Raw genomic sequence first — 18,004 nt, 5'->3', positions numbered from 1 at the left:
AGGTCATTTTTATACACTACTGGCTATTAAAATTGGTACACCAAGAAGAAATGCAGATGATAAACGGGTATTCATTGGACAAATATATTATACTAGAACTGACATGTGATTACATGTTCACGGAATTTGGGTGCATAGATCCTGAGAAATCAGTACCCAGAACAACCACCTCTGGCTGTAATAACGGTTTTGACACGCGTGCGCATTGAGTTAAACAGAGCTTGGATGGCATGTACAGGTACAGCTGCCCATGCAGCTTCAACGGAATAGCACAGTTCATCAAGAGTAGTGACTGGCGTATTGTTGCTCGACCACCATTGACCAGACGTTTCCAATTGGTGAGAGATCTGGAGAATGTGCTGGTCAAGGCAGCAGTCGAACATTTTATGTATCAAGAAAGGACCGTACAGGACCTGTAACATGCGGTCGTGCATTATCCTGCTGAAATGTAGGCTTTCGCAGGGATCGAATGAAGGGTAGAGCCAAGTGGGGTAACACATCTGAAATGTAACGTCCGCTGTTGAAAGTGCCGTCAATGCCAACAAGAGGTGACCGAGACGTGTAACCAATGGCACCACATACCATCACGCCGGGTGATTCACCAGTATGGCGACGACGAATACACCCTTCCAATGTGCGTTCACCGCGATGTCGCGAAACACGGATGCGACCATCATGATGCTGTAAACAGAACCTGGATTCATCCAAAAAAATGACGTTTTTCCATTCGTGCCTCCAGGTTCGTCGTTGATTACGCCATCGGTGGCGCTCCTGTCTGTGATGCAGCGCATTTCTCCTCCTTACACGAGGCATCACAACAACGTTTCACCAGGCAACGCCGATCAACTGCTGTTTGTGTATGAGAAATCGGTTGGAAACTTTCCTCATGTCAGCATGGTGTAGGTGTCGCTACCGGCGCCAACCTTGTGTGAATGCTCTGAAAAACTAATCATTTGCATATCACTGCATCTTTTACGTGTCTGTTAAATTTCGCGTCTGTAGCACGTCATCTTCGTGGTGTAGCAATTTTAATGGCCAGTAGTGTACTTCCCAGGCGACAGGGCACAAGGATTTGCCCCTTGTGAAATACGTTTACGTCAGTGCATTTCCCCTTTTGTAGCCTGTATCGTCACTCGAACGACCCCCCCATTCGTCTCTGTTCCGTGTTTATACTTTTCTTACCGCGTCATGTGTCAGCAAAGTCCCCAGGTGGTATTTGGGGGGAACGGGATACACGAGCTCTGTTGCGTACGTTACAGCACGTGACACTACAGATTCGATGAGTTGCAGCGACCGTTCCGGCTGGGGGACAGCTACTATCTGACACCACTTTAATACTTCGTAGCTGCGCGATTAAATACACTCACTTCTCGACAGCATATGACTTTAGTGGGTATTTCCCGCTTGGCCCCGGACGTAGACGATCGTTCGCGATGTATGTCGGGCAAGACGACTAGTGTGACGACAGCATATGACGTTAATGGGTATTTCCCGCTTGGTCCCGGACGTAGACGAGCGTTCGAGATGTATGTCGGGCAAGACGACTAGTGTGACGTCACAGGATTGTTGCCGAGGCCCACGAGAAAGACAGTCCGCGGCGCGTACGTCACGAAGGTGGCCCATGGACTCCCCATCATTATAGGACTAATAACAGTAAGATTCCATAATAGCGGATTCCAGTAGAAGGTTCAGTTTTCATTTGTACAGACACGCCTAGTTACGAGTTAACCGGTGTAGAAACGTAGTTTTCTGCTGATTTGAGCGAGAGAGGGACCGCAGGACTACCTTCGTGACGTATGCGCCACGTCCTGTCTTTCTCGTAGGCCTCGCTCGTTGCAGGTCTCGTGTTTCTCATTGACCCCCAGTATTTTGGCTCATTGTTGTAGGTACTATAAGAGATACTGCGGGGAAGCGGGCAGCGTGCCGGAACCGGGTTCAGTACATCCATTCTTCTTGAACAACACAAACACTGTGCCGCACCGTACACAATCAGAATCATCACACAGGACGCTGTGGACACAGCACTGACACGGCACGACAACAGTGTCGCAGCGTGCGTTAGTGAGGCTACGCACTGAGCAGCGCCACCTCTGCTCGTTTCAGGGAGGCGGCGGAGGCGGGCGAGGGCGTGGAGGCGGCGCCGCAGTTCACGATGCGGCTGCGCGACCGGCGTGTGCAGGTGACCTACCCGGTGCGGATGACCTGCCAGGTGGCCGGCTGGCCCGCCCCCACCGTCACCTGGACCAAGGACGGCGCCGACGTCACGGCCGACGGTGAGTCCCGAGCCCTGGCAGCCGCACACTGCACCCGTCAAACCTACCGTCGCTGGCCCTTAAGGTTTTTTTTGGTCATCAGTCTACTGACTGGTTTGATGCGGCCCGACACGAATTCCTTTCCTGTGCTAACCTCTTCATCTCAGAGTAGCACTTGCAACCTACGTCCTCAATTATTTGCTTGACGTATTCCAATCTCTGTCTTCCTCTACAGTTTTTGCCCTCTACAGCTCCCTCTAGTACCATGGAAGTCATTCCCTCATGTCTTAGCAGATGTCCTATCACCCTGTCCCTTCTCTTTTATCAGTGTTTTCCACATATTCCTTTCCTCTCCGATTCTGCATAGAACCTCCTCATTCCTTACCTTATCAGTCCACCTAATTTTCAACATTCGTCTATAGCACCACATCTCAAATGCTTCGATTCTCTTCTGTTCCGGTTTTCCCACAGTCCATGTTTCACTACCATACAATGCTGTACTCCAGACGTACACCCTCAGAAATTTCTTTCTCAAATTAAGGCCGGTATTTGATATTAGTAGACTTCTCATGGCCAGAAATGCCTTTTTTGCCATAGCGAGTCTGCTTTTGATGTACTCCTTGCTCCGTCCGCCATTGGTTATTTTACTGCCTAGGTAGCAGAATTCCTTAACTTCATTGACTTCGTGACCATCAATCCTGTTGTTAAGTTTCTCGCTGTTCTCATTTCTACTACTTCTCATTACCTTCGTCTTTCTCCGATTTACTCTCAAACCATACTGTGTACTCATTAGACTTCATTCCTTACAGCAGATCATTTAATTCTTCTTCACTTTCACTCAGGATAGCAATGTCATCAGCGAACCGTATCATTGATATCCTTTCACTTTGTATTTTAATTCCACTCCTGAACCTTTCTTTTATTTCCATCATTGCTTCCTCGATGTACAGATTGAAGAGTAGGGGCGAAAGGCTACTGCCTTGTCTTACACCCTTCTTAATACGAGCACTTCGTTCTTGATCGTCCACTCTTATTATTCCCTCTTGGTTGTTGTACATATTGTATATGACCCGTCTCTCCCTATAGCTTACCCCTACTTTTTTCAGAATCTCGAACAGCTTGCACCATTTTATATTGTCGAACGCCTTTTCCGGGTCGACAAATCCTATGAAAGTGTCTTGATTTTTCTTTAGCCTTGCTTCCATTATTAGCCCTAACGTCAGAATTGCCTCTCTCGTCCCTTTACTTTTCCTAAAGCCAAACTGATCGTCACCTAGCGCATTCTCAATTTTCTTTTCCATTCTTCTGTATATTATTCTTGTGAGCAGCTTCGATGCATGAGCTGTTAAGCTGATTGTGCGATAATTCTCGCACTTGTCAGTTCTTGCCGTCTTCGGAATTGTGTGGATGATGCTTTTCCGAAAGTCAGACAGTATATCGCCAGACTCATATATTCTACACACCAACGTGAATAGTCGTTTTGTTGGCACTTCCCCCAATGATTTTAGAAATTCTGATAGAATGTTATCTATCCCTTCTGTCTTATTTGACCGTAAGTCCTCCAAAGCTGTTTTAAATTCCGATTCTAATACTGGATCCCCTATCTCTTCTAAATCGACTCCTGTTTCTTCTTCTATAACATCAGACAAATCTTCACCCTCATAGAGGCTTTCAATGTATTCTTTCCACCTATCTGCTCTCACCTCTGCAATTTAACAGTGGAATTCCCGTTGCACTCTTATTGTTACCACCGTTGCTTTTAATGTCACCAAAGGTTGTTTTGACTTTCCTGTATGCTGAGTCTGTCCTTCCGTCAATCATATCTTTTTCGATGTCTTCACATTTTTGCTGCAGCCATTTCGTCTTAGCTTCCCTGCACTTCCTATTTATTTCATTCCTCAGCGACTTGTATTTCTGTACTCCTGATTTTCCCGGAACTTGTTTGTACTTCCTCCTTTCATCAATCAACTGAAGTATTTCTTCTGTTACCCATGGTTTCTTCGCAGCTTCCTTCTTTGTACCTATGTTTTCCTTCCCAACTTCTGTGATGGCCCTTTTTAGAGATGTCCATTCCTCTTCAACTGTACTGACTACTGCGCTATTCCTTATTGCTGTATCTATAGCGTTAGAGAACTTCAAACGTATCTCGTCATTCCTTAGTACTTCCGTATCCCACTTCTTTGCGTATTGATTCTTCCTGACTAATGTCTTGAACTTCAGCCTACTCTTCATCACTACTATATTGTGATCTGAGTCTATATCTGCTCCTTGGTAAACCTTACAATCCAGTATCTGATTTCGGAATTCTGTCTGACCATGATGTAATCTAATTGAAATCTTCCCGTATCTCCCGGCCTTTTCCAAGTATACCTCCTCCTCTTGTGATTCTTGAACAGGGTATTCGCTATTACTAGCTGAAACTTGTTACAGAACTCTATTAGTCTTTCTCCTCTTTCATTCCTTGTCCCAAGCCCATATTCTCCTGTAACCTTTTCTTCTACTCCTTCCCGTACAACTGCATTCCAGTCGTCCATGACTATTAGATTTTCGTCCCCATTTACATACTGCATTACCCTTTCAATGTCCTCATACACTTTCTCTATCTGTTCATCTTCAGCTTGTGACGTCGGCATGTATACCTGAACTATCGTGTCGGTGTTGGTCTGCTGTCGATTCTGATTAGAACAACCCGGTCACTGAACTATTCACAGTAGCACACCCTCTGCCCTACCTTCCTATTCATAACGAATCCTACACCTGTTATACCATTTTCTGCTGCTGTTGATATTACCCGATACCCATCTGACCAGAAATCCTTGTCTTCCTTCCACTTCACTTCACTGACCCCTACTATATCTAGATTGAGCCTTTGCATTTCCCTTTTCAGATTTTCTAGTTTCCCTACCACGTTCAAGCTTCTGACATTCCACGCCCCGACTCGTATAACGTTGCCCTTTCGTTGATTATTCAATCTTTTTTTCGTGGTAACCTCCCCCTTGGCAGTCCCCTCCCGGAGATCCGAATGGGGGACTATTCCGGAATCTTTTGCCAATGGAGAGATCATCATGACACTTCTTCATTTACAGGTCACATGTCCTGTGGATACACGTTACGTGTCTTTAATGCAGTGGTTTCCATTGCCTTCTGCATCCTCATGTCGTTGATCATTGCTGATTCTTCCGCCTTTAGGGGCATTTTCCCACACCTAGGACAAGAGAGTGCCCTGAACCTCGATCCGCTCCTCCGCCCTCTTTGACAAGGCCGTTGCCAGAATGAGGCTGACTTCTTATGCCGGAAGTCTTCGGCCGCCAATGCTGATTATTTATCAAAATTTAGGCAGTGGCGGGCATCAAACCCGGGACCGAAGACGTTTTGATTATGGATCAAAGACGCTACCCCTAGACCACGAGTACATCGTTAAGGTACCAACGCATATCACCCGACATTCTTCATCTCCGAAGTACACTTCTGACAGGTCTCCAAAATGCCCATCCTTTCCTTAATTATCGGTCACCAGTCTTGCGACTCATTTGAAGGCTGTGTCGTGATTACCCGTCCTATCCAAATGTGTTCATCTGACAGCAGCACTTTAAGACCTAACCACATTGCGCAGTTATTTTTTATGCCAGAAACTCTCTCTTCCCCTACAGTTTTGCCCTCTCCGTCAACTTCTAGTGATAGGCGTAACTTGTGTATCGCACTTTGCACCCTCCTTCCATCCTCCCACTCCCTCTTGGCATCACCCCCATTACTCGTGCAGCAGGTTCGGCCATCTTTGTCCCAGTACATTAAAGGTCAAATATTTACAACGGCAGAAAACGTACGAAAACCCTACACAACGAGTGGCCTCGTGAAGACAGTGGACATGACGCCTGTCGTCGGTTGCTGAAGCCTGTGTAGTGCCCTTGTCACCATACAGTGGTGGCAGCAAGGGCTTCCTGATGCCACACACTAGAATCGGCGCTCTGAAGATCCATACCAGACACTGTTGACTCAGAAAGAGGAATTCTGGAGTGGTCTCCGATTTGGTATGACCCATGTGTCTTGCACAGATTAGCAAGCTACTTTGAAAGTCACTTAATTCGCCACGTGGCTACATAGCCACTAAACATCTGTCCGTAGTAGACTGCTCATATATTATTATGTCTACACTCACTCCACAAGCTGCATCAACCCACAACAACAAAAAATGTTCAAATGTGTGTGAAATCTTATGGAACTTAACCGCTAAGGTCGTCAGTCCCTAAGCTTACACACTACTTAACCTAAATTATCCGAAGGACAAACACACAAAAAATGGCTCTGAGCACTACGGGACTCAACATCTGTGGTCATAAGTCCCCTAGAACTTGAACTACTTAAACCTAACTAACCTAAGGACATCACACACATCCATGCCCGAGGCAGGATTCGAACCTGCGACCGTAGCGGTCACGCGGTTCCAGACTGAAGCGCCTTTAACCGCACGGCCACACCGGCCGGTGACAAACACACACACCCATGCCCGATGGAGGACTCGAACCTCCGTTGGGATCAGCCGCGCAGTCCATGACAGCACCGCATTAGACCGCTCGGCTAACCGCGCACGGCAAAAACCCACAACATTCGGGAGTCGTAACGTACAGAGCACCTCTTCAAATGAGATGACAACCCTTCCCCTTACTCTCTGCCGTTCGTTTTAGTTACGCAACCGATCAGACAAATTTCTTTTCCATTCCAAAATACACATCCCATAACATTTCCGGCAGATGAAAACGAATTCGCCTTATTTAATTTTGAACCATCAGCATCTATCTGTGGCTTTGACTGCTTGTTTCGTATGTGGCGTGAAGTAGTGGACCCGTATCCCATGTACAGCAAAGACATTGTGGATCACGTAATGCATTGCCCTTAAAATTACGATAGCATTCACTGGAGACACAACAGCAGTTCAGAGATGTTGGCCACTGATGGATTCGTGTGTCCGATTGGAGTTAATCTTCTGAGTGTCAGTTAAGACCTGAAGATGGCGTACTAAATCACGGATACTGGTGGCTATACAATAAATAACATCCAAAGGACGGCCGTAAGTGTTCCATTTTATTACATAAGTGAATGGCCGAAGTCACTCAAACATTCAGTCAGAGCTGTAAGTGGTGATTCAATTACGCCAGAACATTGTCCCCCGAAATAGTCTCCAATCGGAAGTCGACCATGAAAGAAGAACTTGATGCAGAGTATACATATCTTTCTTGTCCTTTCTTTCCCTTTGAGTATAACTGTTTTTTGCTTTGTTTGGTTTGTGTTTTTTGTAAGTAACTGAAATTAGTAACCGCTATTTATCTCCATATTAAATACCCGCCAGGGTAGCCGAGAGCGCTAACGCGCAGCTTCCTGGACTCATGTAGGCGCGCCGGTCCCGGATCGAATCCGCCCGGCGGATTAACGACGAGGGCCGCTTTGCCGCCCGGCCTGGGTATGGTTTTAGGCGGTTTTCCACATCCCGCTAGGTGAATACCGGGCTGGTCCCCATGTTCCGCCTCAGGTACACGGCTTGCAGACATCTGAACACATTCGCACTTTTCCATGGATTACACTCCACGCAGACAGTTGGGGTACACTAATTTCGTCCCGGGCAGTATGGGGTGGCGGCAGGAAGGGCAACCGGCCACCTTTTAACCATTAACATGCCACATCCGATTAACGATGGCTGACCCTTCGGGACAAGGCTCAAGTGATAGAAAAAAAATTTATCTTCATATTAAAACACTTTAGCTTAAAATAAATAATTATGGAGATGAACACACTGCTCAATCAGTTTCCCACAGGCAAAGTTAGATGATAGGTCAACAGAATCACGGAAAGTTTTTTTATGTAGCACCGGCTATACCGTAAACAAACTTCTTCTTACGTTGTAAAGGCACTCCATTCTAGCAGATTGATTAATCAATACGTTGAGATAAGTTAATAATTGTTCTTGGTAGACCTTGTGCATGTCATCTCGCAAGACTACGGAATGCTCTCCTTTTTTTTAAAAAAAAAAAATCATTCACTATTTGAAATTTGGAACTTTGTTTGGAGAATATGCAGAGCAATTATCACAATGTACAGTCCTCTTTCCTGATTTCTCTTTGTTAAATGACAACGTGCTCATTTCATAATATGGAATAACAGTAATGCCTTGTACTGATAGCTTGTACAGAATATACGGTACTACGGTCGAAACAGCCCGCAGCCTCTCTGCCAAGACTCTGGCTACGTCTGGTTTAGGAGTGTCTCACATACACAAGCATACTTCACTGCTAAAAGCTGCTGCAGCCCGTGCCAAGTATTTCCCAGAATAGTAGAGACACGGCAAATTTCATCCCGTTATTTTCGTGTCACCTGTTGAGAAGACATGTGTCTACTTCAGAATATTATCAACAAACTAAGAAAACATGCCAGTATTAAAAATGTATTACTTCTATTTCGTCTATCAAATAGAGTTGCTCTTGTTTCATTTGGCTTTTCAGTTTCGAATGTTTACAAGTTTTCTGTGCTGATATTATATATATTCTAACCTCAGAATATGTGCAACTGTTGTCACATACACGTTAAGACGGTTTATGCATAATTTCATTTGGAAAACCTCGACAAATGAGTGCAAACTATAATTTCACTGTCACCGCATCGTGGGGAAGTGACACTTATTACATATCGACAAACAAGCAAAATATACCACATTAACTCTCGGTCTTTCGAAGGATTTCCTTGGTTTCAAGGTAAAACAGAAATTTCCTAACATGACTCCAAGTTTTAATGTCTTACTTTCTGGCTAAGAAGAGCGATAGTAGAAGGAAAGTGTAAAATACGCTTCGTTTAGAAACTAAATACCTTTCTCAGTACCTGATAGAGCGCTGTCGTTCTGTTAAACTCATACCATGGAGGATATTTCCCGGTAACCCGACACCAACATAGCTGATTAATAGAAGGAAGGGAAAAACGAAGCTTAGCATTTAAAGATCAGCCGATGAGGAAGTCATTAGAGACAGAACAGGTACTCAGGTTGCAGAAGAGCGATTATGGAAATCAATCACCTCCTTTTCAGAGAAACCATCCCAGATAATCCTCATTATTGTTTTAAGGAATCCGTAATACACAATTTGAAACGGAGGTGGGCGTACGTTGACTTGTCGGGAAGTCGGAAAGTGTTTACGTAATGTTTTCTGATAACATCTAAAATCATTGGAGGTCTGATTACGTTGTGGGGTTGCTGTTCCTGAATTTTGACCTGAGATAGTAATTTTGATGCATGTTAAAATGAAAACATGTCCATTAATTGCATGTTTTCTACACAATGTAAACGATTTGTAGTAAGAACTCTTCCCCATCAGATAATATTGCTCTGCCCACAAATGAAACAAAATTTCATCGCTTTTCTCGGCTTTGCTGCACTGGCCTGATCAAAGCCTCGACTAAGTCCATCGAACTTACATGGAATGGGTTTGAATATTATTTGCGTGCCTTAGCAGTCCAGTAACAAATACTGATCGAGCTTCAGGGATGATCGAAGATTTCCTGGAGGTTGAACTCTGTAATAATAGCAAAAATAGGTATTAGGTACGCGGCTGGCTTCTCTGAAATGAATCGCAATGAATTTCCGCATACTTTTGGTTACATGTAATTGAGTTTCCTTTACCAAAGGCTGCTGATCACCTTGAGCCCTTACATGAATGGCTTTTCCGTCTGATTTAAGTATGATACTGAGTAGTGTCTGTTTGGAGAAAGAGTGCAGTTAATAGCTGGCTACTGAGAAACTACATCCGCCAGCGTTCCCTTGTACTAGGTATAGTCTTCCCTTAGTAACGTCTTGTATTTTTGTACTAAAACTTCTCGCTTTGAGTCTGTGCACTATAGGTAAAAAAATATTGGGACAGCCCCATCTTCTTTCCTTTTCCTTTAATCTACGATTAACGTATAAATGAGTCCCTGTCTGTCGAAGACGTGGCAGCAGCACGTAACGTAGTTCTTGATGTGTGTCGGTTTTATTTGTTTACGGGTTCTGAGGTGACAGTCAGAAAAGAGATTTCTGTTGAAACTTACGGGCTGAGAGGCTGAGGTCAAAGCGTAAACTAACGATCCATTTCGTCCTGTCTGGGGCAAACACTGACAACAGCGTAGAAAGAACAAAGAATCCAGAATTTAAAGGGGAATTATGCAGGGGTTTCAAGAAAAAATATCCATCTGATTTCAGACGACCATACCTTCGACATAAGTAACGCTTTCAAAAGAACCATCATATTTAACAATGGTGTATCTTTTACATGTATCCAGGTACAACCTCGGGGTGCTTTTTACAGTTAAGTTAAGGGTCAAAGTTTACATTTCTCATTTACGTTTGACAAATATTCAATGTGTCCTCAAATGGACAGACGACAACTTATGACACGATACCCCGATCCGTTCTATTCTTTTGTCGGCATTTATGGAGCTATTGCAATCACTGTTATTCCTCTGCGACGTCGTTATTCACCCAACGATATTCGAAAGGGAGGAGTGTTCGCTGACTCCCACAAAAATATAGGTCACATTCCGTGAGAGGACGCGATCTTGGGTGCCAACGGTGTGATGCTAGATGTGTCCGCCCATTTCCCTGTGCTATTCACAGTCCAATACGCGCGACAAAAATAACAGCCGGCCGAAGTGGCCGAGCGTTTCTAGGCGCTTGAGTCTGGAACCGCGAGACCGCTACGGTCGCAGGTTCGAATCCTGCCTCGGGCATGGATGTGTGTGCTGTCCTTAGGTTAGTTAGGTTTAGGTAGTTCTAAGTTCTAGGGGACTGATGACCTCAGAAGTTAAGTCCCATAGTGCTCAGAACCATTTGAACCATTTGAACAAAAATAACGCCACACAGTTGTAAGTGAATAGCACGTGTTGGAACAGAGAACGCAAAACGCATTTTCTTGCTCTGTTACAACCACATCGCCTCTACGCACATTGGGTAAAGTGCGACTGACCGATCTAGCTGCACTACATAGATTGCTACCGACAACCAGCCCTAACGGAAACATACAAATGGTTCTGAGTAAACTTTTAATTTCGGTGCATGATTTACGGTTCACCCCAAGTTTGTGTCTTTATTCGTGGAGAAAATACAGTCGTGCGAAATGGGATGAATCATTCTGAAACACCGTGTATTTTCGAGAACGAATTTTCAATCTGCAGCAACTTCCTGGCAGGCGGCAGGCAGTTTCTTGGACTTGGGACATTTGGCTTTCGCGGGCAAGTGCTCTCCCAACTGGGCTCCCGAACACGACCGCGACTGCCGGCCGCTGTGGCCGAGCGGTTCTAGGCGCTTCAGTCTGGAACCGCGCGACCGCTACGGTCGCAGGTTCGAATCCTGCCTCGGGCATCGATGTGTGTGATGTCCTTAGGTTAGTTAGGTTTAAGTAGTTCTAAGTTCTAGGGGACTGATGACCTCAGATGTTAAGTCCCATAGTGCTGAGAGCCATTTGAACGACCGCGTCTCGTCCTCACGACCTTACTTCCGCCAGTGCATCACCTACCGTCCACACTTTACAGACGTTCTCCTGTATAAATAGCTGGACTAGCGCTTCTAGAAGAAAAGGATATGGCGGAGACACGGCTTAGCCACGGCCTGGGGAACTGCACTGAGGTTCAGGCGAAAATAAAGCTGTGAAGACCGATCGTGCTCAGCCGTGATAACAAAAGGTAAACCTTCAGAGTTTGAATCCCATTCCGTCAGTTTTAATGTGCCAGGAAGTTTCAAACAAGGGCACACTAGGCTGCAGAATAAAAATACATTCTGTAAACAATCCCTAAAGCTTGGCTATTCCATTTCTCCGAAATATCTCTATTTGCAGGTGTGTAATCTGGAATGGTATGAAGGAGAACTTCTGTGGAGATTGGCACGTTGTAGAAGAGGTACTGCAGGAAGTAATATTACGAGAGTCGTGTTTGGATAGCTCAGCCGGTAGGTAACTTGACCACGAGAGGAAAAGATCCCAGATTCGAGTCGACTTAAGGTGCCCGGAAGTTTCCAGCTTCATTTGGTTTCATCTCGCAAGATATCCGCACAGATGTTAGTAAATTGTCTGTAGGCACCGAACACTGCTCTCACCCAGGAGTTCTAAACACCGGCGTTCACTATGTTAACTGGTAGGTGTTTGGGAGACGTGTAATACAATGGTGTCCAAAATTAAAGCAATAAACTGCTATTTTCCCGTCCCGTGTGTTAGTCCGCACGATCGTATTCTTTACAGAAGATGACTTTCCAGTCAACGGACAACAGCGCCAACAATGACGTCAGGGTACCTATCAAGCGGGGTAATGTTTGCCGGGTAGTCCCACATCCACAATCGCTGTGTACACAATCACAGACTGGTGCAGTGTGGCCTACGGAGTCTCTGCCGTGGAGGGCCTTAGGAAGAATGGAAGCGGGAGAGTATCAAACTGATGTGTCCCAGTTGCTTAATGTGAATCGTTCTGTTGTTTCTCGGATGAGGCGGCAGTTTATAGAGACTGAAACTATGTTCCGGAGACCAGGACAGAGCCGACCACGTATGATATCGAAAAGAGTGGACTGTTATTTAGCCTTAAGGGCACGACGGTAGCGCCTTAGAACTGCACTGGAAGTGCCAACCGAACTCGCATCAACCCCTGGACGAGCTGTATCGAGGCAAACGGCGCACAGAAGGCTTCACCAGAGCGGTCTTAATTGTTGGAGGCTTGTTGTCTGTTAATCTCTGGCGTGTCTTCACAGAAGGGAATCTCTATAGTGGAACCGTCAACACGCCACCTGGGTGGTCAAACATAGGGCCAATGTTGTTTTCACAGATGAGTCCCGATTTGGTGTGGAGAGTAATTCTCGACGGATTCGCTTCTCGGGGACACGTGGAACACGATTTCGGAACCCAAATATAGTGGAAAGAGACGGATATCGGGGAGGATCCCTAATGGTGTGGGCAGGGATTTTGTTGACCCCTCGAACACCTCTTCATGAAATTGTGTGGGTGGATCGGCAAGGTTTAACTGCTGCCAGGTATTGTGACGACATGTTCGGACCTCATGTGCGGTTGTCACGAGGTGCTGCTGGCCCAGACTTTGTACTGATGAACAATAATGGTCGATCTATGAGGTGTTTTTTTGGAAACATAAGATATTGCAGAATGAGATTGTCACTCTGCAGTTGAGTGTGCGCTTATATGAAACCTCCTGTCGGATTAAAACTGTGTGCCGGACCGAGACTCGAACTCGGGATCTTTGCCTTACGCGGCCAAGTGCTCTACCAAAGGTCCCGAGTTCGAGTCTCGGTCCGGCACACAGTTTTAATCTGCCACGAGGTTTCACATAAGACATTGCACACATGGCGTAGCCTACTTGTTCTCACGATTTCACTCCCATACACCATGTCTGGGATGCACTAGGAAGACGGGTTGCACCAGGTCAACATCCACCAACCACTCTCCAAGACATATGAGCAGCTCTGCAGGAAGATGACATCATTCCCAGTAACCCTCGTCGTTGTCAGGCCTATATTGGTGCCATACGTCCCACGCTGAGCATATTAAGCAGTCGTCAGAATGTGTGTGCAAACCCTTGAAGTTGGAAAAAACCGAAGAACTTTTTGTCTAGCGTCATGCATGTTCCAGTTGATTACGTACCGCATTCTTTACAGTGTTTGTACATTAGTATCAGCCGCGCCGGATTAGCCGAGCGGTCTAGGACGCTGCAGTCATGGACTGTGGGGCTCGTCCCAGTGGAGGTTCGAGTCCTCCCTCGGGCATGGCTGTGTGTGTTTGTCCTTAGGATAACCTCAGCAGTTAAGTCCCATAAGATTTCACACCCACACCCAAATCATTTTTTTTACATTAGTATCACCTGTTTATACTGTATCATGGCAAAATAACAGCAGCCTTGCAGTATTTCCGTTTGCTGCTTTAATTTCGCACACGTGTGTACTGGTGGCTGGTGCAGACCGTCGCTCCATGACGAGCGACGAGGCCAGCTTCCACACGCTGGAGCTGTCGCACGCGGCGCTGGAGGACTCTGGCGAGTACTGCGCGACGGCGCGCAACGCGCACGGCGCCGTCTCCTGCCGCGCCACGCTCGTCGTCGACAAGGGCATCCGCGCCTACGTCGCGCCCGACTTCGTCTTCGAGCTGGAGCCCGCAGCCGCCGCCGTCCCCGAGGGCGGAGAGCTGCGCCTGCGCGCGCAGGTCGAGGCCTACCCCGCCGTCGGCGTCATGTGGTGAGTACTGCACACCGGAGAATATGTATAAATGACCTAGTAGATAGTGTAAGGCGTACTTATTGTGGGGTAGAAGGGATACGATAGTTTTCTTGTTATATTTAGTTGTTATTACGGTAGCCTACATTTAACATTACCTGATTTTTGTAACCTTTTTCGTTTGTTATCTACGAGAGGTATTCAGTGATGTGTCGACAGAAGTGCCGACACAGTGTGGTTTGAGGAGACCGAAATGCACGCTATAAGCTCACGCAGGATGGCGTGAGGTCTGAAACAGGATACGTAATGAATGCTATAAAGAAAAGTACGTAGCTTCTGGAATACTTAACTTTAATCCATCCTTGGTACATCGCTATTGACGACACAAGTGAGACTCTATAGTTTCAGACAATATACTGCTAATGGCGCCTTGCTAGGTCGTAGCCATTGACGTAGCTGAAGGCTATTCTAACTATCTGCCCTGCAAATGAGCGAGGCTTCGTCAGTGTGCATCGCTAGCTACGTCGTCCGTACAGCTGGGGCGAGTGCTAGTAAGTCTCTCGAGACCTGCCGTGTGGTGGCGCTCGGTCTGCGATCACTGACAGTGGCGACACGCGGGTCCGACATGTACTAATGGACCGCGGCCGATTTAAAGCTACCACCTAGCAAGTGTGGTGTCTGGCGGTGACACCACATTCAGTATACATGAAAGATAGTCGTAAGCAGTTGTTTACTTGTGACATGCAAAAAGTTTGAAGACGTGACAAGAAGTACTGATACGTCTCACACATTTTGCATGTCACAAGTAAACAATTGCTTACGACTTTCATTCATCTGACGTAATACAGGTACGTCAAATCTTTAGCGTTATGCACTTCCGATACAAAACAAATGCTATACACTATATTTTTTTATTTGCGTTACTTTCATTGCAATATGTCTAGTAAACGAACTTTAAAGGAGATAAATGCAAGTAACGAATAATTTTTACAGCCACTGTATCAAGTTTTCCTGTGCTGTACGTAATAGGCTACTATGAGTATATTATAGCTGTAAAGAAAGGCATTTAACGAATGATTTCGCCGTATTGTCTTGTGCTTTTGATTCGGTGAGTGTGTACTCCACTACTCCACTACTGGCCATTCAAAAGTCCCGCCCGCAGTTTGGCATAAAAATGGCCGCCGTATCGTCCGGTTGGCCACTCTCTCCCTATACAGGCTCTCTATGGCTGGAGCGCTGCCGATGCCCTGTGCCGGCCTCGCCGCTGAGTTGCAGGGTTCGAAATCCCGCGTCACCTGGACTGCGGGGGCTCACACTGCTGCAACCCGCACAGTGTACAATTTGCACGCCGTGTCGTCGGCGCCTTCTAACCAGCTCTGCGGCACCGCGGGACAGCCGTACATTTCCAGTTAGCGGAAACCCAATATGAGGTTGAAGCATGCTTTAAAACCGAACTTGTGGTTAATGAAAAAGGACTGCAAAATTACTTACCAAGTAATTCAATTAAAACAACAGTATTTAGATCGATACTTACGAATATAGTTTGATATCGGCACCACATCTGATGTTTGTCATAGAGCGAACAAAACATCATCTTACAGTATCGTCAGCTTTAAAATCAGCAGTTTTCCTATTAGACTGGTTTACTACGAAGCTAGAGACACAAACTTTTGAACGATATTCCAACTGGTTTCCTGATACAATACCATATGAAGTTATTGGATGTTTCTTTTCTGTCGAATTGTTAGTATTAAAACTATTTTGTGGTAATAATATACTAAAGTGCATGAAAATATCTTCTCTTCTTCTATAGTGGTCAACCCACTGGCAGCTTGTCTCCATTCTGTGCGTCTTTCAGCTTTTCTCTTCATTTCTTTATAGGTGTTACATCCCACATCTTTCACGATTTGACCCATGTACCTCAGTCGTGGTCTTCCTCTTGGTCTTTTTCCCTCGGCATATCCCTCTGTGATTGTGTTCAGAAGTCCTTTACGTCTTAATAGATGGCCTGTAAATTGCACTCTTCTTTTAACAATGAAACTCCAGAAGCTTCTCTTCTCACCAGCTCTTTCCAGAACCACTTCGTTTGTGATCTTGTCGATACATTTTATTTTGAGCATGCGTCTATAGCACCACATTTCAAAAGTATTTAGCTTCTGGTCTTCCTCTGTCCCGAGAGTCCATGTTTCACACCCATAGCATGCCACACTCCACACATATGATTTCAAAAATCTTTTCCTGATTTCAATGTTGATGCTCTTGGATGGTAAGATGTTTTTCTTCTTGTTAAAAGCAGCCTTTGCTTGAGCAATTCTACTTCTCACATCTGCCTTGCTCCTGCCATCCCTGGTAATATTACTGCCCAGATAAGTAAATTTATCAACTTGTTCAAGCAGTTCATTGCCTACATGAACTTGGACTTTCACTTGATCTTCTTTGTCGCATGCCATTACTTTTGTTTTTGCTTTATCAATTATCATATTATCTTCTTCCCTCATAACTTTATCCATTCTATTCAGTAGGGCTATAAGATCTTCTACACTTTCAGCTAGGACAGCTATATCATCGGCATATGTTATCTATTCGTTGGCCATGAATTACTACACCAGTCTGTGAATTTTTCCTTACTTTTTTCACCGCCTCTTCAATATATAGGCTAAAGATAACAGGGGATTGTGCGCAACCTTGTCGGATACCTTTCCGTATCTGCACCTCTTCTTGTTTTCTCCGTCCACGGATAACTGCTGTCTCGTTTTTGCACAGGCCCCATATCATTTATCTATCATTATAGTCTATTCCTACTTAGTCTATATAGTGTTTATGGAAATGTGCTGAAGACATATTAAAAGGCACCACAAAGAACAAAAGCCATATACACTCCTGGAAATTGAAATAAGAACACCGTCAATTCATTGTCCCAGGAAGGGGAAACTTTATTGACACATTCCTGGGGTCAGATACATCACATGATCACACTGACAGAACCACAGGCACATAGACACAGGCAACAGAGCATGCACAATGTCGGCACTAGTACAGTGTATATCCACCTTTCGCAGCAATGCAGGCTGCTATTCTCCCATGGAGACGATCGTAGAGATGCTGGATGTAGTCCTGTGGAACGGCTTGCCATGCCATTTCCACCTGGCGCCTCAGTTGGACCAGCGTTCGTGCTGGACGTGCAGACCGCGAGAGACGACGCTTCATCCAGTCCCAAACATGCTCAATGGGGGACAGATCCGGAGATCTTGCTGGCCAGGGTAGTTGACTTACACCTTCTAGAGCACGTTGGGTGGCACGGGATACATGCGGACGTGCATTGTCCTGTTGGAACAGCAAGTTCCCTTGCCGGTCTAGGAATGGTAGAACGATGGGTTCGATGACGGTTTGGATGTACCGTGCACTATTCAGTGTCCCCTCGACGATCACCAGTGGTGTACGGCCAGTGTAGGAGATCGCTCCCCACACCATGATGCCGGGTGTTGGCCCTGTGTTCCTCGGTCGTATGCAGTCCTGATTGTGGCGCTCACCTGCACGGCGCCAA

The 18,004-nt window shown here is 45.7% G+C and overlaps 1 protein-coding gene across 1 annotated transcript in view; it reads left to right on the top strand.

The window, feature by feature from the left end:
- LOC126481726 (muscle M-line assembly protein unc-89-like) overlaps positions 1-18,004 on the top strand; it is a 1,115,867-nt gene that overhangs the window by 617,058 nt on the left and 480,805 nt on the right. Inside the window, exons 36-37 of the mRNA XM_050105679.1 lie at positions 2,104-2,273; positions 14,208-14,481. Of these exons, the coding sequence (XP_049961636.1) occupies positions 2,104-2,273; positions 14,208-14,481 (444 nt within the window). The remainder of the gene's footprint in view (positions 1-2,103; positions 2,274-14,207; positions 14,482-18,004) is intronic.

The sequence above is a fragment of the Schistocerca serialis genome, chromosome 5 (genome assembly GCF_023864345.2).
Source record: "Schistocerca serialis cubense isolate TAMUIC-IGC-003099 chromosome 5, iqSchSeri2.2, whole genome shotgun sequence".
Taxonomy (NCBI): domain Eukaryota; kingdom Metazoa; phylum Arthropoda; class Insecta; order Orthoptera; family Acrididae; genus Schistocerca; species Schistocerca serialis.
The sequence above is the reverse complement of the archived record's forward strand: the minus strand, read 5'-3'. Positions and strand labels throughout refer to the sequence as shown.